This window comes from Ptychodera flava, chromosome 5 (genome assembly GCF_041260155.1).
Source record: "Ptychodera flava strain L36383 chromosome 5, AS_Pfla_20210202, whole genome shotgun sequence".
In the NCBI taxonomy this organism is placed as follows: domain Eukaryota; kingdom Metazoa; phylum Hemichordata; class Enteropneusta; family Ptychoderidae; genus Ptychodera; species Ptychodera flava.
Window position 1 is genome coordinate 39,892,789 of NC_091932.1, and position 21,575 is coordinate 39,914,363.

Here is a 21,575-nt window from a genome sequence, read left to right on the forward strand (position 1 = left end):
AATAAGCGCAGAGAGCTAAACACACACATAACAACCTCTGTCCTACCAGGTAACCATCACTTCTGGGTGGGGAGAAACAATGAGGAATAAAGTGCCTTGCTCACGCGCAGGACACAACACCACAGCCATGCGTGGGCTCGAACTTGCCATTCTTTGATCGTGAGTCCACTGCTCTTGCCCCCTACTACTACTACTACTACTACTACAACACAATACTCATTGAATATGCAATAAAATCTGCATTTACAATGATAATGATCAGTGCAGACTAAGTTAAGTGGCTATAGTTATCCATGTACTGGCAGACTTAAAATTTATACAACCTGTTTTAACTGTTGATCTTAAAGTACATGTTGTTGACAGAGGCACTAGAAGAATTTGCGTAAACCACCAGCTACAGTATATTAAGTGGGATACTTTCCCTAAATTAATGAACAGACAAACAGCATACAAACAACTACATTACAAATCAACCAATTTGAGTGTCTGCAAAGTCATATTATATTTAATTCAGTAATTTTTGGATATAGTCCATTACACAAATTCATTAATTATGCAGGTTACAAGATTCAGAGTACAATCATTAGCTGTTCTTACCCCACCCAAACAAATCTAATCAAATCATTATGCTAATTGTTCTGAAGTGTGTGACATTTATATCAACAGTTTTTAAGTTATGACTGGAACAAGATCTTTGTAGGGACACACAGACAGAACACAGACAGAAAGAATGTGACAAAGTTTGATACCACTTAGCCCTCCAGCCCACGGTGTCTGAAAATAACAGGCACCTGAAACACTTCCTGAATATGCATTATCCATGAAAATCTATAATATTTTTTATTATGTTTGTCATTAATTTGTCACTTGTTCTAATGGAAACTTTGTTGTATTTTATGATGAATGTATAAACAGTGATATTTTTTCAATGAAAGCTTACATCACATTCTGTTACGTAGATTGTCTGAAATATTTATTTCCCTTTTATTCTCATTCATAACAAAAACTGTTAATATTTTAACAGTTTTTGTAATATTTTTCAAAGAATTCTTTGCTGTTATATGTGTTTTCAGTGATTTTAAATCCATTATATTTCTTTAAAGTGATTCATAATTGTAAAATCTGGTTTGCAGCCTGTGTATTTGTGACTCTCCTGAACAGCTATATCAGGAAATGTATTCTTGGTTCAAACTTAGCCGCATGTTACATCTGCAGCTTCAACAACTGCCCATCCTAACTCTGGTCTCAAAGCCAATGTCTTGGTATCTTGAGAAACTGCCATAAATCCACCAACAAAATGCATCTTGTACAAATCTCCAAGGTAGTCCCATACAAATGGCGCTCTTGCCAGTCCAGATGTGAAGGCATCTGTTTTAAATCCAGAAAACATTTCACTGATGGCCCAATTGTCCAAGTATTTATTTTTCACCATACCCTTCCGACCTTCACAGTAAGGAAACAGTGTGATTAGCCATCCAGATATGTATCGGTCCTCCAGAATTATCATCTAACTGTGGAAAAAGAATTAAAACTTAAAAATTTTGGTGCTTTCTCAAGAGACATGCAATTGTGATGTAATAGAGCGCTAGATTTTAAGATACACAAAATATTAAAATACACTGTCATTAATTATTCAAAACAAGATATTGTTGATGACACAGTCCCTAATTGTTAATTGGTACTTTTGATAACAAGTCCTCAGAGAGCGCGAGGATAGAGACCTGTTCATTAATTGGGTCTGTGATTGAAATACAGTGATAATGATAGGGCTTAATGGCCGAGAATGAGTTCAATGGTGGTGAAAACGTAAAACCAATTTGGGTTGCCAACCTAATTGCAAAGGTCTTGAAAAAAGTCCAGTAGTAATTAATCATCAGGTTGTTGTGAAACATTTTTTAATCCTATTATTACACTGAGAGATTATCACCTATACCACATTTCATAAAGTTTGATGCAGTACTTCAGGACATTTAACCTAAAAACAAAAATTCATTATGTATGCAAATTCACAATTAATTTAAACAATACCACTAAGTGTCACGGAATAATATTACAGCACTGTGAGATCAACATCTTTACTCAAATTTGAATGCAGTATTTCTAGATATATCACTCTTATTCAGGAAAGTTTATTATTATGCAATTTAAAAATTCATTAACATGACACTGATAAAGGTCTTTCTCCACTGTTAAAGCAACATGAGCTCAACATCTATACCAAGTTTCCTGAAATTTGTTGAACTATTTCTTGACATATCAGCCTAATTACAAAAATTCATTAGATATGCAAATAAGCAGTTAGGTGAAATGATACTACTACATATCTTTGCATAAGTGGAAGATCAACATCTGTACAACTTTTCAGCAAATTTGATGCAGCATTTCTAGACACATCACACTAAATTATGAAAGTTCATGAAATGTGCAAATTTGTAGTTAATTGACATGATACCTCTTAATGTCTTCCCACTGTATTAAAGTACTGTGAAGATCAATATCGGTACCATGTTTCATCAAATTTAATTCAGTGTTTCTGGACACAGCCAACCAATTAGGAAACTTCATTTAATATGCAAATTAGCAATTAATTAATATGATACCGCTAAGTGTCTTTGTACACTATTATAGGACTGTATGCTGAAGATTTGTACCATGTTTCATTAAATTTGTTGCAGTATTTCTGGACAAATCACCCTAATTACAAAAATTCATAAAATATGCAAATTAGCAATTAATTGACACAATACTGACATATGTCATTGTGTGCTAATAGAACACTGTGATCAACATCTGTACAAAGTTTCATAGAATTTCGCTCTTTTGTACCAGAAACAGAGCTTTAATCATTAATTATGCAAATTAGCACTAATTATGCATCCAAAGGTCATGCAAATAAATAGACATGCATATTAATGCCATGGTGTGTTATCGTTGTGCCAAGTTTAAACAGAATTAGGTCAGGCATGTCTGAGATATCTGCATGAAGAGACAGACAGATACACAGACACACGCATGGACACGATCAAACCTGTCTCACAAGATGTTGTCAGCAGGGACTAAAGAGGCTGATACACAAAACTAGATTTAATAATATTACTCCTTATTATGTTTAATTGGCCCCTGTTCATGGACATAGTATTATTCTTTATTATCTTTAAACTTGGCATCCTTGAGCCCCTGTGGATGGATCCTGGAGTCTCTGTGGCCGGATATCAATAGCTAAATGAAACAAAACGGCCATTATGCAGCCATATGAATCGATATGCATGATATAGGAAGTAATCCCAGTACCATGATTGAATGAAATAGCACCCAGCATCTCTGAGAAATTTGTGTGAACGGATGCTGATACCTGAAACAAAATGTAGTCACACAGCCATATTAGATTTGATCAAAAACCAAATCGACATGCCTATGTATGTATGACATAGGGAGTAATCCATGTACCAATTTATAATGAAAATGCTCCAGGCATTTCTGAGATATCTACGTGAATGGATGGACAGACGGAGGGACACCCGGACATTACTCAAACCTATGAGTCCCCCCAAACGATGTCTGTGGAGACTAATTTGGCAAATTCACTGGAACTTACTTTGTAGATATCAGACCAGAATTTTCTGTCCACCTTCCCACTGGCAGCCTTGACAAACTGATCCAAGATTGGTAGCAGTTCCTTAGTCCACCACTTCAGATCATACTGCTCCAGTTGTTCTGCCTTTTCCCGGACAGCTATCCAGTCTTCCTTCGTGCCTTCCAGCGTAATGGATAGAATACCACACATAGTCACAAACTCAAGTGAAAAGAATGACTGCATAGCATCCATCAAGACAATATCACCCACTGCCTTTTCCATTGGACTAGTTGTGCTGAACTTCGGAGTGATAAGATCATAATTGTTGACTCCAATTTCATCTTTGACCTTCTGTGAAAATTCACCGAACACCTCTGGCCATGGATTGGTTGCCAAGCCTTTTACAAAATCATCTCTTCTGACTGTTATCTCCTTCTTTCCAGAGTGTGCCACAAACTTCCTTCTCAGCTGCTTGGAATTTTGGTTAATGTGGATTGCTAATCCCTGTGAGATACACAGCCATATCATGTCTGGACTCAACACCAATGGATAGTGATTATTATAGGCCTGGTGTACCGCCTCCACCAAGGCATGTAGAGTTTCTGAGCTGACAATGTTGGCATCAGTTTGAAAACAACTCTCAATCTTCTGTTTGGTTCGAGCTGTGATATCTTTTATGTGAGATCCAGACGGTAGTTTTTCATTACAGGGAGATACCCTGGCCACTTCAAAGGTTATTCCTGTACAGTAATTTTAACAACTTGCATTCAGCAAATGATTTGGTATGTCTGCCACATAAATACTTAGATAGTTCAAGAAAGTATGTTAATAGCTATTTAACAGAACAAAAAAAATGGCAAGGTGAAAAGTTAGACTGTCAGTTGCTCATGCCTTCTTTGCTTAAAGGTCAATCCCAGAGATCAAGTCTGTAGGATGATTATGGAAGTATTATAGCCTTTTGTTTTCCATTGAAATTGCAATCAAGTGAGTAAATCTCTTGGCAAGACAATATGACGCCTGACACAGGAGACTTTACACAGGCCTTTAAAATACCAACATAGATATGTGCTGTGGCATATGCTTTTGTATGCATGGGAAACCCTTTTGCTCTGACAATTGACCAAAATGGCTCAAGTGCCTTATGACAGTCTAGGTATAAGTGACAGTGTACAATTATCACCTCAGACATGCACAGTCCTCATGCATACATGTACTTTGTGGCATTTTCCCAATAACCTAATACTGTATTACCATGATACTACTTTCACTGAACTACTGTACCGGTAGTCCCTTGGATTGACAACCATGTATGTTCAGTAGGATAAACTGATTCACTAACCTGTATGGCTGGGTGACTCAATGGTTTCTTTCACAAGCTGTAATTGTTTATCTACCTCCTCAGCTCTTGAAATGACCTCTGCATCACAACATCCCCACTCTCTCATCATAGTCCTCTGAAAAAAGGAAGACGTTATTTCAGTCCCATCATGGCAAAATATTTCATCCAGGACATCAACCACATTAAGACAAAAGACAAAAATACCGTCAAGGACAGTACCGTATGTGCTCACATTCAGTTTGAATTGGTCCTTTCAACAAATATTTAAACCAGAAAAACAAGAGTGACAAAAGCAAATAATGGATGGACCATTAGACCTTGGGAGGGGGGGTGGTCACAATGAAATTGTGAAAATTTTTTTACTATTGTAAATTTCTGAAATTTTTTTTTTTCCAATTGAGATTAGCTGTGCAAATTTTTTTTTTCAGAGTAAATTTTCAGATTTATAATTTTTTTTTAGTTTGTCGCTGTCTGAAGATAAAGAGGGCAAAGATGTGGGGAGGTCAGGAGGGGGTGTCCCCCTCCTGCCCTTGGAGCTTTTGAAAAATAGAGATTAAAATGGTGTTATTTGGTGGCACTTGGGGAGTATTTTTGCGGGGGGAGGTCAGGAGGGGGGTGTCCCCCCTCCTGCTGTTGGAGCTTTTGAAAAATAGAGATAAAAATGGTGTTATTTGGTGGCACTTTGGGAGCATTTTTTTCGGATTACACATCTTCCTCTGAAACATGGTCTTCTTGCTCCTCAGTAGCTTCGTATAGTTTTGAAAATTGACTTTTTTGGTTTCCTGGCTTCCCTTTCTACTGCGTGGTGAAATGGCTACATGCACCCCACCAAACATCATGCATATCTCATAATTTACAATTGATTTTGACAAGCTGAGAAGCTAAAATAAGCTAAATAATATAGTTAAATTTGCATATTTGTGTTTTTAGAGCAATTGTTGCCCTTTTTTGATCAAAACATCTATTTCTCTGTAGCAGCATGTCCAAATTGATTGGATGTGTATAGATGTGTTGAAATTTCAATATTTGTCTTTTTAGGGCAATTTATGCCATTCATGGTCAAAAAATCTGTATTCTCTGAAAGGGCTTGTCCAATTTCTTTGAAATTTGCTACACAAAAACGATTATTCATGCAGATTTATTCAGTATTTGCTATCGAGAAACTTTCAAAGTTCAACCCCTTTTATGTGTTTTTGTGTTGGGATTTGTTGGATAGATGGCATTCTACGTAGTGTATTGTTGAATGTTAAAACATGTGTTGCTGTTATTTTTTGAGGCTGTTTTTTGAGAAAAAAGAATAGTTTCAATGTTTTACCTAGTGTACCTGCTTGGTTTGTACGCAAGAAACAAGTAGAAAACAGGTTCTATAATTTCATAATTTTCAAGTGATCAGAATACAAAAGTCCTGAAAAGATAAGATAATCACAACTTCCAGTATAAGGGATACAGTCACTCTAAATGTATAAATTAAAATTAAAAATGTGCCGGGAGGATGTACTAAAAAATACAGAAAGTTGCTTTCTGTCGGTAAAATCTAAAAAAAATTCAAAATTTTAAAGACTTTTGCAGATTTTTTTTTTACGCCTTTGTCTTCTTATTTATTTTTTATTTTGCAAACTAGTTTGAAGATTTTTTTTTCCTAACTTTCTGCTCTGAAAATTTTTTTTTTCTGTTTTTGACCACCCCCCTCCCAAGATCTAATGGTCCGTCCCTAAGGTCTGCAACTTAGGTAATGGAGGTTATCTTTAGGAACATGCATATCAACTACCATAGCAATTGGACAAGCAGATCCCAAATACATATGCAAATGTCAACAAAAAATCAGCCAGAGATGGCTTGACAAAAAGCAAAGGTGGGAGAGAGGGAAAAAATAAAGATGGGGGAAAAATATACAAAGGATCTGGTCAAAAAGTAATGCTTATTCATCAATCTTCTAGACCCTACCCCCTCCTGAATATCAAATGTTCCATCCCTTGGTATTGATCATGTTTACAATGGCCAGATGGCAGGAAACGTATTTACAACCTTGGGAATTTTTAAATTTATGCTGTGAGTGCTACCATTCAAATGTAAACAGCACCTAAGTTAGTTACAGATAGTGAAATGCCTTCCACTGTGGGATTATGACATCTGGAATTATCCTGGATCCAAATTTCTCATCAGTTGTGTAACTTTGAAATAAAGTCAGCGATGTGCATGTGCAAAGATATACATATTTTGAAACAAGTCATCGTTGATGACACAGTCCCCACTCAGGGCTCCCGCTACCCGATCGCCAATTAGCCAAATGCGAAAGAAAGTTAAAAATGGCTACAAAAATTCCAGTTTGGCGAACATAATGGCTAATGATTTTTTCCTGCCCAGGCCAGGTGCCACCTCAACAAAAAACTACAGCTAACAATAAAAAAGTTGTTAGATGTTGAAACAGTTTACTCTCCTTCCTACAAAGTTGCAATGTATTGAAACAGTTTACTCTCCTTTCTACAAAGTTACAAATTCCCTGGTACGTGGAGCAGACATTGTTGCTGTTCCGTCTGCGGTACATAGAGGCTTTGTTTTGCCTCCGTGAGTCCCGTTCGTCTATCTAGAAGTTTTACCTACTTTGCTAGACTCAAAATTTGACCTGCAACTACTCAGTTTGATAGTAAAAACCGTATTTTAAAAGGGAAATTTCACAAACGGAGCAATAATACAAAGGAAGAGGAGAAAAACTGAGGTTTTCTGAAAGGTCAAGTCTAGGTCATCTCATCATGTGATGTCATGCATGAAGACCCCTTAAGTGTACAATTATGGTTCAAAAGAGCCACCTAGGGTGGTCCAATAGGTAAAAGGTAATTTTGGTGTCTTCCAATTTAAATGGCATTCAGCTTGACTGTCAGTTTTAAATTAAATTTATTAAGAGTCATTGGAAATGGATATTGTCAACAGTAATTGCAGTAAGCATATCCATTGTCAAATCATCACATTTGTGAATTGCAATTTTGCATGTAAACATTAAAGCAACAATTCATTAAAATTGTTAATTCGGTCTATTTCAACTATAACTTATACAAGAAATTATGTGATTCTGAATTATTTTAATTATATTTTTGCAGATTCGACCAGTTTAATGATGTAGAAGTAAACATCACCAGACATTTCTTTATGATATCAAAATATCAAGTGAAAATATATCTGTGTTACAATGATATCATAATCATTAAAATAATGTAATATACTCTCAAACAGTGAGTAATTTAAATGAACAAATATCATTGTGTCTTGTTTTAAAAGAGTTGTGTTTGGCAAAACCCTTTGGTCTCAAGAAAAATACTCATAATCAAAATGCTATTCAGCCTGCTTGATCACAACTATGACATACAAGTAACACCTGGGCCAATTGTATCTACACTGCCAGTGTGCTACTAAATGCTTTCTCCTGCACCATTTTTTTATTCTTGTGGCTAAAACATTTTGGTTATGGAAGACTGCATAAATTTGCCGCATGAGAGGCTTGTAGCTTATGACAAGCTATCATACTGTGAACACTAAATGAATGCCGCAGAAATGTTCTCTACCTGTTGTAATATACACTTCACTTTGCTACCAGATTTTATAGAATTCAATCGATACCTTATTTTATTTCTGGTGGTAAAAGTTTACCATCTGAAATGAAAAAGAATTTCTATCCTGGAAATCTCATAAAAACACAGATTGTTCAATACAAACTGAACAAATATTTCTTTAATGTAAAAACTATCAGGAACATCATAAACATTGGGCCAAAGTCCCTGAAGCTACAATAGACATGGATACAAAATTAAGTATTTCCTGACTGTATGAAATTATCTCACTAAGGTCATCCTAGGGACTTGTAAACCAAATATTAAAGCGGTCTGACCAGTGGTTTTGAAAAAACAAGCGACTCAACAGTTGACAGAGCTCTGCTGTGTTTAATGTAGAGAATAACCTTTTGTGACACATGTATTGATGAAGAAGTTGGATATCTTTGATTAACATTGTAAGTGAGTTCTGTTGAATAAGTTGAGACTGTACATACTCAGAGAAAGCACACTGAAGAGACAAATGTTTGAAACTTAAGAAGTTCAAGGTCATCAAAAGCATCAAAGGAATCATGTAACTTTCATTGCACTGTTTACAAAGATTGCATAATTGCTATAAATAGCACATGAGGAATCTTACAGCCCAGCTTTACCATAAAAACCCTATCACTTTGACCACTCTTTTAATTGACCACTCTATTTTTTTCCTCAACAAGTAATTTTATTTTATCCTTACCAAGTCAACCATAAATGGAAATTAGAACTTTCTCTATCTCTATCTCTATTGACTATTTTGAGCAATTTCTTTTAGATAACATACAGGGCACAATAAATGACGGTTCAGAATAAGTTGGGATTCGGGAAAGTTGCCTTTACATGTTTTAATCCTCCAAGATGATAAGCATTTCACTATGAACTGTCAAAAAAAGTTGAACTTTCTGATAATTCTACACTAAAATTATTTTGGCTTTGATGATTTCCTAATTAATTCAATTATTTAAAATCATATTAATTATTTTTTTCTGGGTGAATTGATAGGGTTTATACAGCACAAGAATTATATACAATGTAAGTCAAATTTTGACCAAAAATGACAAAAAAATTCCTTAAAAATACACATTTGCATATTTCATCACAATTTGAACAAATCTAAGTCGGGTTACCCCTAGGGACCTGTATATTAAATAACAAAGCTGTCTGACCAGCGGTTATGAAGAAGAAGATTTTTTACCAAAAACACCTTTTTTGGCATTAATTTGCCTATTTTCAACAATATCAAAAAATTAAAAAAAATGGTTTCTCAATATCATATTTTTCATCTACACAACAAATATCAAATCAGTAAGTACTGCGGTTCTCAAGATATTTGAGTGGACGGACGCCTCACAAACGGACATACATACATACATACATACATACATACATACATACATACATACAGACTGACGACGGACGCCGGACGGATACCCATCCCAATAGCTTCTATAGACTATAGTCTATAGTAGCTAAAAATCGTAACAAAATGGCCGCACAGCAGCCATTTTGGATCGTATCACAAAACAAATTGACGTGCATATCTATGACATTGGTCAATGTCCTTGTACCAACTTTGAATAAAATCGGTTGGAACATGCCTGAGTTATGGCTCTGTACATGAAAAAATCGTAATAAAATGGCCGCCTGGCGGCCATATTGGATTGTATCACAAAACAAATTGACGTGCATCTGTATGACATATGAAGTAATCCTTGTACCAAGTTTGAATGAAATTGCTCCAGGCATCTCTGAGATATCTGCGTGAACGGACTGACGGACGCACGCACGCACGCACGCACGGACATGACCAAACCTATAAGTCCCCCAAGACAGTGTCCGTGGGGACTAATAATTAAATAATTAAATGTTAAAGGTAAATAGCTGTAACATTTGCTGATTTTTTTCAGTATTTTCGTTCGGTGTCACTAATGTTTTTTTTTACTCTCCATGTTAGCATACCAAGAATAACAGTCATTATGTGTATATACTGCATTCTTATTGTGAACAATTAGATTTTAGTCCAGACTGAGATCCACTTGTCCACAATATTAATTACTTCACATGTATACATTACTTGTTGAGTTCACAATAAACTCTGGAGAGTAGAAAAACAAATAATAGTGGATACACTGAACATTTGAACAGCACTGTTCCGCTTATTGTCACTTTAAGCAACTGGGCAGAATTACAGGGGGGAGGTCCGGTGTTTATCAAAATGACGCTGTGCAAAAAAAGTGACCCTTCAACAGTGTTTGCAAGAAAAAAGTGACCCTCCCCTATTTTCATGCCCAAAAAATAGTGACCTTCCCCCTGCATGTCATATGCCATGTCAATAATCTAATTTCTCGTTTGAACTTTGAACTTTCAGCTAATACATTTTAACCCTTACAAATTACCACTTTTATGCAAGCTTACAAGTGACTTGATAACAATAGGTCACACTTCAAAATAAAAAAATACCGTCAAGGACAGTGTGCTCACATTCGGTTTGAATTGGTAAATTCGAGAAATATTTAAATCAGAAAAACAAGAATGACAAAAGCAAATAAGGTCTGCAACTTAGGTACTGGAGGTCATCTTTAGGAACATGCATATCAACTTCTATAGCAATGGGACAAGCAGATCCTACATACATAAAGCAAATGTCAACAAAAAAATTAGCCAGAGAAGCTTGACAAAAAGAAAAGGTGGGAGAGTGGGGAAAAAATAAAGAGTGGGAAAAAATGTACAAGGGATCTGGTAAAAAGTAATGCTACCTCATCAATCTTCTAGACCCTACCCCCTCCTGAATATCAAATGTTCCACCCCTTACATAAGACCAGCTGGCAGGAAATGTATTTACAACCTTGGGGATGTTTTAATTAATGCTATGAGTGCTATCATTCGAATGTAAACAACACTTAAATCAGTTACAGATAGTGAAATGCCTTCCACTGTGGGGGGATTACAATATCTGGAATTATCCTGGATCCAAATTTCTCATCAGTTCTTGTGTGTCTTACATGCAAAAGTTGCAAAAATTGGTTCGCAATGAAAAAATTTACCTCAACTTTGTTTTCTGGATCAAATTTTACTACAAATTGATATTAAATATGACAAAATTATGTTCACAGCCTTTGAAACTCTCTCACAACATATCCTGAGTTGGTGTAGGTCATTTAAGGTCATAAACTGAGAAAATTACCTAAAATATAAAAATTTGGGCGTTTCCCAACTCTTTGAGCAGAAAATCTAGTAACATCCCTTGGAACTTTTGCACCAAATTACAAAGCTATCAGACAAGTAATTTTGAGAATAAGTTTTCTTGACAAAATTGTCTTAAAAATACAAATTTGTATATTTCAGGACAATTTCCACATATCTAACTATTGTAATCCCTGGACATCTATACACCAAATATAAAAGCTGTCTGTCCAGGGGCTTTAAAAAGAAAATATTTTTTAAGATTTTTTGACCAAAAATGACAAAAATTGCCCAAAAACAGTAATATTTCCAATTTTGTCGTAATTTCAACAATTAGAAGGATAACACCTTTGCAAACATCCAATCCAAATTTGAGAGTGGTTTCAGAAAAGAATAAATTTTACTTAAAATGAGAAAAATAACCAAAAAATTCTACAAAAATACAAAATTCGCGATATCGTCACAATATTCATAAAACTGATTTGATCAACCTGAGGAACCTGTATACCAAATATCAAAGCTATCAGATTAGTAGTTTTTGAATAAAAAAAATTTTGACTAAAAATTCAGAAAATTGCCCCAAAATTACAAATAGGAAAATTTCAATTCAATTTGTATAAACTTGACTGAGGTCATCCTGAGGAACACGTATACAAATTCAAAGCAATCAGATGAGTGGTTTCAGAGAAAAACATTTTTGACTAAAAACTGAAACAAGCGACCTAGCGGCCGATATAGCTCCGCTGTGTTTATGTAGAGAATAACTATTTTTGACACATGTTGATGAAGAAGGTGGAAATCTTTGATAGCTCAATGCAGTGGCCAGAGAAAAGTGGCTAAAATAGCTGCAAAAATACACAATTGAAGATTTCATCATACTTTGAATATATCACATCGGATCATCCCTAAGAACAAGTCAACCAAAGCTATCTGATGAGTAGTTTTTTGAGAATAAAATTTTCTGACCAAAAATGGCAACAATTGCCCCAAAAATAAAAATTGCAGATTTCATCATCATTTCAATAAATATCATTTAGTTAATCTATAGAAACCTGTATACCAAATTTCAAAGCTATCAGATGAGTAGTTTTGGAAATACATATTTTTTGAACAAAAATGGCAAAATTGCCCCCAAATTACAAAATTGCAGATTTCATCATAATTTCAATAATATCATTAAAGTGATCTGTAGGAACTTGTATACCAAATTGCAAAGCTATCAGATGAGTAGTTTTGGAAATACACATTTTTTGACCAAAAACGGAAAAAATTGCCCCAAAAGTGCAAAATTGCAGATTTCATCATAATTTCAATAAATATCATTTAGTTCATCTGTAGGAACCTGTATACCAAATTTCAAAGCTATCAAATGAGTAGTTTTGGAAATACACATTTTTTAACCAAAAACGGCAAAATTACCCCAAAAATACAAAATTACAGATTTCACAATAATTTCAATATATATTACTTAGCTCATCTGTAGAAACCTGTATACTAAATTTCAAAACTATCAGACCAGCACCTTTTGAGAAATACATTTTTTGACCAAAAATGGCAAAAATTGCCTTAAAAATGCAAATTTGCATATTTCTGCACAATTTGAACAAATCTGAAATAGATCATCCCTAAGGACATATGTACCAAATATCAAAGCTATCTGACTGGTAGTTTTGAAGAAGAAGATTTTTAAAGATGTTTTTACCAAAAATGACAAAAATTGCCTTAAAAAATACAAATATGCAAATTTCACCAAGATTTGAACAAATCTAAATGAGGTCACCCTCAGTAAACTGCATATTAAATTTCAAAGAAATCGGACAAGCGGTTTCAGAGAAGAAGATTTTTTTACCCAAAACAGCAAAAAATGCCCCAAAAATACAAATATGCAAATTTCACCACGATTTGAACAAACTTAAGTGAGGTCACCCAAAGTGAACTGCATATAAAATTTCAAAGCAATTGGACTTGCGGTTTCAGAGGAGAAGGCAATTGTTGACGGACGACGACGACGACGACGGACGACGACGGAAAATCAACCTATTTGATAAGCTCCGCGTCGCTGACAGCGGAGCTAAAAATTACCCCAAAAATAGAAACATGCAAATTTCATCCCAAATTTTAAAGATCTAATTTAGAATACCTAAAGGAACCTGCACACCAAGTTTCAACCTAATCTAACCAACGGTTACAGAGTTTTAGCAAATTGCAGGGTTTTTTTTTTCTCATTTGCATATTTTTGACACTGACAAGTTCATTTGAACAAATTCACATCTCCATCCCTAGGTGCACCTGTACACCAAATACTAAGACAGTAGGTGCTGCGGTTGAGGTGTTTTTGATGTGGACGGACATACATACATACATACATACATACATACATACATACATACATACATACATACATACATACATACATACATACATACATACATACATACATACATACAGACATGCAAATCGGACGCAAATGAACTGATTCAGCTTATACGATAACCTCACATTGGAATGTTACCAAATGTGAGCTAAAAATTCTATCAATTCTATCAACAACTTGCGGTACAATTGGCTACAATTGCCCATAAATGAGCAAATATTGCATGTTTTATATTGAAAAAAAATGTTCAGTTTTCTCATAGACTACCATGTATAGTGAATCAACATTTTCTATGAAATCCAAAAATCAAATTTCTTGTACATACATACACTTGTACCTCCCACTTTGAACAAAGTACATTTACATAAATCATCAAAAATATATACAAGTACAGATATATCTTGTTTTGTAAGAGAAAATTGTTAATAATTTGCCCAACAGACTCCCTTTGTTATGATTTGATATTTATGGATGAACAAGTGCTTTATCAGCCACATCTTGGCTTCTAATAGTTGTGAAAAAGACGGTGACCCCCCTCCCCCCAAAACAGACATGTGTAAAATTTCATGACCCTTCAAAACGCACCCCCCCCCCACCCCCTGGTAATTCTTATCCAGTCTCTATGAACAGACAAAGACTGTGTATGTTTGTTTTTTATCCGAAAAAAATTGCTTTGTCTCTATTTGACAAAAAATTCCTTTACTGTAACCTTGGTTCTCAATATACTGCACTTTCCAAAGTGTGTTCTTCAATGCAATAAAAAGAGGGAAAGTGAAAAGGCCAGTGCTCTCTGTTGTGTTTAAGTGCACTTTTGATTAGAGCAAACGACACACGACTCACACAGTGTAGCCATTAACTAGAATTCTACTTTATTAACATAATATCATTCACGTCATTGGTTGCTATTGGATACTTGAGATAGTGTCTCATCCTGGTGGCTTCCATCACTCAACACTTGTTATTAATGTATATAGGGTGAATATACTACACTCTCGCTGTTGTTGTCGACCACAGGCGCCTGTTCACTAGGTAGTCTGCTAGATAGATCGATTTTCGGCTCGATCTTATCGATCCCGTAATCGATATGCCCGCCACTGCAAGCTAAGTATTTAGATTGCAGCGGATGGCAGATCGAGTAAGGGATTGATAGATCGAGCCGAAAATTCATTGATTTAGCAGAAAACAAGTACCCAGATAAGCACCCATGTCGTCAACTATCTATCAAGCGTCGCGCGTCAAGCATCGTAACTGCCATCATTACTGTATCATTGCTGCAGCAAGTCGACCGCTGGCATTGCAAATTTACTCCTCGCTCGTGTTCGCCTGGAGCCCATGGAGGTTACATGCAAAAGACACCTACCTTCTGCCCACATATAAAGCTGTTGTTCATCTTTTCCTTCTCTCGTATGCATGACGTACTTTCATCGTCATCCATACTTCGTTGCCTTTTCCATAGACAGCAAAAGCGATGCCTTTTCCTGCTTTTCCCAGTCGACTGCTTGCTTTCCAAATAGCTTGCCATTACAAGACAAGCGTCTTAGCTATTTGGGCCGAACCGAAAGCCAAATATAGTAGAAGGTGTTCGGTAGGGTAACAACCTCAGATCGAACCGTGACCTGTCGTCCAAGGGCACGATAATACTACGCTCAGGGATTCAGATTGATACGTGTATATACATACCTGGCCGGATATGTTCCCGGTAGATTACATTTTCACGCAGGGGAAGGAAGGAAGGGTGAACTATTCGTGCAAGTGTCGCGATGACAAAAGAAACGTTGATCCAACGTTTACAGAGAACGTTACACCACAGGGAACTCAGGCTCATTATTTGTTTATATTCGCTAGTTTGTTTATGTGTGTTTGTTTATTTGTTACGTATAATTATTTTCATATACAATAAAGAGCGTACGAGTTGTATTTGTGTTCATATCTGTCAATAAAGAACGGTTTTGTTTGTTTTATTTGCTTGATTGTGCATCCATGTTTGATATTTGTTCATCTAAGGGGAGTCAGAAAAAAAACCAAAAAACAAGCATAAAAACAAAAAAATAAATAAATAAATAAACAAAAAATATAAAAACATACAAACAAGCACACAAATAAATAAATAAATAAACATACAATATCATAGAACATTGAATACATAACAAAAACAAGAAACAAATGTATACACACACTTGTATATATATATATAATATATTATATATATATACATATATATATATATATATATATATATATATATATATATATATATATATATATAATATATATATATATATATATATATATATGTATATATGCAACTGCTGTACCATTGCTCACCACTATGGTACTGCCATTGCATTCATATTGATATTATTGTCCTTGATTAGACTAGGATGGTTACAAATGGATATGTGTGCAAGTTAACGAAGTTAATCTGTGTTTTTATAGGTGTTTGACAATTGATACAAATGTACTTGATTCAAATAGGGTATTTGAAAGTTCAAATGTGGACAATATGATATTGTAATTTCACCTAAAAGTATAATTTCACTTTACATGGTACTATTAATCTTCAGGTAACTGTAAAATAATTTCCCTGACAAAACTTGCTATACCTCTAATATGTAAGTAAATGGGAATTGTTCATTGCCCTCAGTGAGCTTGAATTACAATAAGACAAGCCTCAGAATTGCCAAGGCAAGATGTTCATGTGACAGATAATTATACTTTTGTTCAGATATACAGTTAAATGACTTCAGAGAATGAAATCATGCAGCAAATCATTTTTATATTTCTTAACACTGAAACTGCTCTTTGATGGAAGGGATACTTATGAAAACCAGATATGAACTGGAAATGCTCACGTGTTTCATTATATTGCAGTTATGTGTAAACTTGAACCTTTGCCACATGTTTGCAACTTCATTGAAAGTGTTATGATCAATATAATGAATAATATTCACCACAGATTAATTCTAAATCCAAGTATATATCCCCAATCAGGAAAGTTCATTAAAATATGCAAATTAGGAATTGACAGAAATGTTCTCATTAAATATGCAAATTAGGAATTGGCTGAAGTGAAAATGTTAAATGACTTTCAATAATGCCGTATCATAGTATCTTTAATGTAAAAAGCAATTCGTCAACTTTGGTCTATTCAAGACAGATAAATATCCTTAATTAGGAAAGTTCATTAAATTTGCAAATAAGAAATTGGCTAAAGTAAAAATGCTTAATGACTTTCAATGTTGTATCATAGTATCTTTAATGTACATAGCAAGTTTCGTCAAATTTGGTCTAGTCAATACAGATAAATATCCGTAATTAGGAAAGTTCATTAAATATGCAAATTAGGAATTGGCTGAAGTAAAAAAGTTTAATGACTTTCAATAATGTTGTTTTATAGTATCTTCAATCAATATATGTAGCAAGATTCATCAACTTCAGTCAAGTCAATTCAGTTATATATCCCTAATTAGTGAAGTTCATAACATATGTAAATAAGGAATTGGCTGAAGTGAGACTGCTTAATGATTTTCAACAATGTTATATCATAGTATCTTCAATGTACATAGCAAGTTTCATCAACTTTGGTCAAGTTAATTCAGATATATATTATATATCTAATTAGGAAAGTTTATTAAATATGCAAATAAGTATTTGGCTGAAGTAAAAATGCTTTATGACTTTCAAAAATGTTATATCATAGTATCTTTAATGTACATAGCAAGTTTCATCAATTTTGGTCAAGTTAATTCAAATAGATATCCCTAATTTCAAAAGTTCATTAAAATATGCAAATTAAGAGTTTGATGAAGTAAAAATTCTTAATGACTTTCAATAATGTTAAATCATAGTATCTTCAATATACATACCAAGTTTTGTCAATTTTGATCAAGTCAAATCAGATATATATCCCTAATAAGGAAAGTTCATTAAATATGCAAATTATCCATTATCTTTTATGTCACCCCTTAATATCTTTCACAGCTGATATATCTTGGTGTGATCAACATTTGTAGCCAATCTCATCAAATTGTGTTCAGTCGTTGCCAATGTATATCCATTTTTTCTAAAATCATTAATTATGCAAATGAGCAATAAGTAAGCAAGCCACACCCACCAAAAACTAATCTGTTCTTGCCATTTGCAAACTGAATCTATGTACCGGATTGATTCTGATCTGATGAACCGTTTTTGAGATATTGAGTACACAGACCGACAGACAGACAGACAGACAGAACCCCCCTTTTCTGAGCTGTTTGAAAAATACATGACCCACTTTGCAGTTTTCAAATTCAAGTTGACACCCCCCCCCTTGATTTTGCCAGCCCTGAACCCTGGCCATAATAACTGAACACTCCCTAGACCCCTGAGTGTTGTCTTATTGTAAATCAAGCTCACTGAGGGCAATGAACAATTCCTATTACTTATATATTAGATATATAGCTTATATAAGTTAATATATAAGTTTTGTCTGGGAAAATATTTAAGAGCTACCTTCAGACTACTAGACCATGACACGTGGAGGGACCGTGACCATGAAAAGTGCATACTTTTAGGTGAAATTCCAACATCATAATTGTTTTCTGCACCTGGACTTTCAAATACCCTATTTGAATTTGCGTGTGGGTTTGTCAGAAACAGCATCATAATATGAAATTGAGTTTGCATAAGAACTTTCGTTTTGAGGGGTGAGGGAGGGGGTTTAAGTAAAACGAAGGAATTACGTTTCTTGTGCGTCAGCTAAATTTTATTATCGACAGCCCCTAAGCAGTAGGTGTAACATTTAAATGTGAATACCTGTTGGGATCAGACAAAAATTTACAATTATTTTTAGCAAAATATACAAGAAGTCGACATTGTCAAGGTAAGTTGAAAGTTTGATCAAAAGCAGAAAAGCATATATATGATATCGTCCTCTCCTCTTATTAGTCCTTCGTATGAGATGCACTTGCCACCATGCTGTGATGATTTACTTTAATCAATTAATGACCTGACAGCTGTGTACCGGTATGTTGATTTAAAGTGTTTATGCCATGCCCAAAGCACTAAGGTTTAAAATCAGTCTTTATGCCTTGGAGATAAGTTCCACCCATATTGCACATTGAGAGTTGCACTCTGGATATAGTTGTAAGCAAGTATTAAGGGACTGGTCAGTTTCTTCGGCCTGGGGGGGCCGGTGGATTATCTTTTGCCGACGTCAAAAAGTGGCTGACCCCCCCTATTCCAAATTTTGAAAACAGGGTGACCCCCCCTATTCCAAATTTTGAAAACAGGGTGACCCCCCCCCCCACACGCGACAACTGTAATATGTAATAATATAATACTGTAATATATATATATATATATATATATATATATATATATATAATATATATATATATATATATATATATATATATATATATATATATATATATATATATATGTTATATTTTACATACATTTATATTTTAAGTCATTCTGTGTTTTAATGAAATTGTTGGCATGTCAGTTGTAAGATAGGAATTTCAAAGTGTCAATCTTAAAGTTTGAATACAGTACATTTTGAATGAGCTGTGAATGTATTTCACACTTTCTATGCTCAACCAGATGTCCTGAACTGTTGTACAAAATGGATGTCAATCATTCATATCAAACAGGAAAAAGCAGTAAATCAAAAACTTTGATGGGTGTTAAGACTTGCCAGCCATCCAATTAAATCTCCTGAGGAACAATAGAGAGGCATTTTAGCCAAATCTGATGTGTGCAGAGTTTGAGATGACCTTTTCTTGTAACATTGATATTTGTGCATGTTGCTTTCTCATACTGAATTCTCATGGAGAGAACAGAAAAGTATCAGGAATTTGTCATGCTTTTCATATGAAATGCAGATTTCATAAAGGTACACTTTCACTTAGCAAACATCAAGAAATCTCTGGCATATATCTCTGATTTATTAAAGTATGGCGCCCGAAGGGCGCGGAGAAAAATATGAAACATCCTGATACCTCTGATATATATTTCTTGTATATTAAAGTCATGCACAGGAAGGGCATGCTGAAAAATGTCTGATATATTAAAGTAATGTGCTCAAAGAGCACGCTGAAAAATATTGAACATACAGATATCTCTGATATATATATGCCTGATATGTTAAAGTTGGGCGTGCTGAAAATTATTAACGTTACGCGCCCGAAGGGCGCACCGAAAAATGCAACTGGATGAAATTTGTGGCTGACACGATGCATTTTAGGCAATGATGAGCCTGTGTCGAAATTCAAAAACACACTGACCCCCCCTATTGGGCATTTCAAAAACATGGTGACCCCCCCTATCACCAAAGTCAAAAACAGGGTGAACCCCCCCCCCCCCCCCATGAATCCACCGGCCCCCCCCAGGCCGAAGAAACTGACCAGTCCCTAAATGTTGCAGGTGGGCGCATCCCCAAAAGTCAAATCAGTCGATTTTTTTTCGCCTTTCCGAAGTTCACACAAAGGTTTATCTAAGTATTTCACACCTCTAAAGCTCTCACTGAAAATAACTGAGGGATTCTGTTTACATAATAGTCATACTATTGAACTAAATACCCTCACTCAGCACCATTTCTCCACGGACCATGGTGAAAAGCTGTTCATTTTATGGCATGCAACAACAAAGCGAGTTCGGGGGTGAATTTCATTTCAGTCCCTAATCATTTACCTAAATTGATGCCCCTTATATTGAGAAATTTGTGGGGCGTCTGTCTCATCAAGAAAGTTCAAGAGTATTCCATGTAAATTTTTCAGAGTTGGATTTGCGCCTTGTTTAACTTAAAAAAAGTCTATAACCTCCATGAAAACCTGTAGTAGGCAAATAGTCTGCATTTTACTTTTAAAATTTGTCATTTCGTTAAATTGCCACTCACGTACAATGTGGCAGGAAGAGCAAAGTCTGTCACTGTACGTCTATACAAATCTGTTAATCGAGTTGGATATACATTTTCACCTCATAAACATCAAACCAGTCCATCCTGTTTAGTTTCCAGTCAGCCAGATGTAACAACTCTTGACAAATCAAAATTACAATTTTGTAACATCGCATTGCATTTAGTAGTTGATGTTCGCACTTTCAAAGCTTGAGCAATTGACACGCCAATACCAGTGCTACTAGAGGGGTGAATGAGATATCTGCTGAGAAGCAAAATAGACGTTGGGCAAAGCAACCGACATGGCAGGCTAATTTTAGCTAATCACCAGTAAAATCAACTGGTAGGTCTATACTCATTAAATTTGGCAGCAGTTTTTCAGAGCTGTTTCACCTTTTATGAATTCATATATCTTTTCAAAGTGACAATTTTGCCAGCATTAATAGATGCATGATGAACAAGTCATCGTTGATGACACAGTGCCCACTTGTTAATGGGTACTAATCACAAGTCCTCGGAGAGAATAGAGTCCTGTTCATTAATTATATTATAGGTCTGTGATTAAAAATAATGCGATACAGATGAGGCTTAATGTCCGAGAATGATTGAGTTCTATGGCGGTGAAAACATAAAACCAATGTAGGCTG

General features: G+C 35.0%; 1 protein-coding gene across 1 annotated transcript; it reads right to left on the minus strand.

Annotated features, from left to right (window-relative positions):
- Positions 1-483: 483 nt before the first annotated feature.
- On the minus strand, positions 484-15,749 carry LOC139133912 (uncharacterized). The gene is made up of 4 exons (XM_070700694.1): positions 15,409-15,749; positions 4,914-5,028; positions 3,596-4,314; positions 484-1,511 (listed from the first exon to the last, which is right to left on the minus strand). The coding sequence occupies exons 1-4, from the start codon at positions 15,568-15,570 to the stop codon at positions 1,446-1,448; spliced, it is 1,062 nt and encodes a 353-aa protein (XP_070556795.1). The 5' UTR covers positions 15,571-15,749; the 3' UTR covers positions 484-1,445.
- Between the last annotated feature and the right edge of the window lie 5,826 nt (positions 15,750-21,575).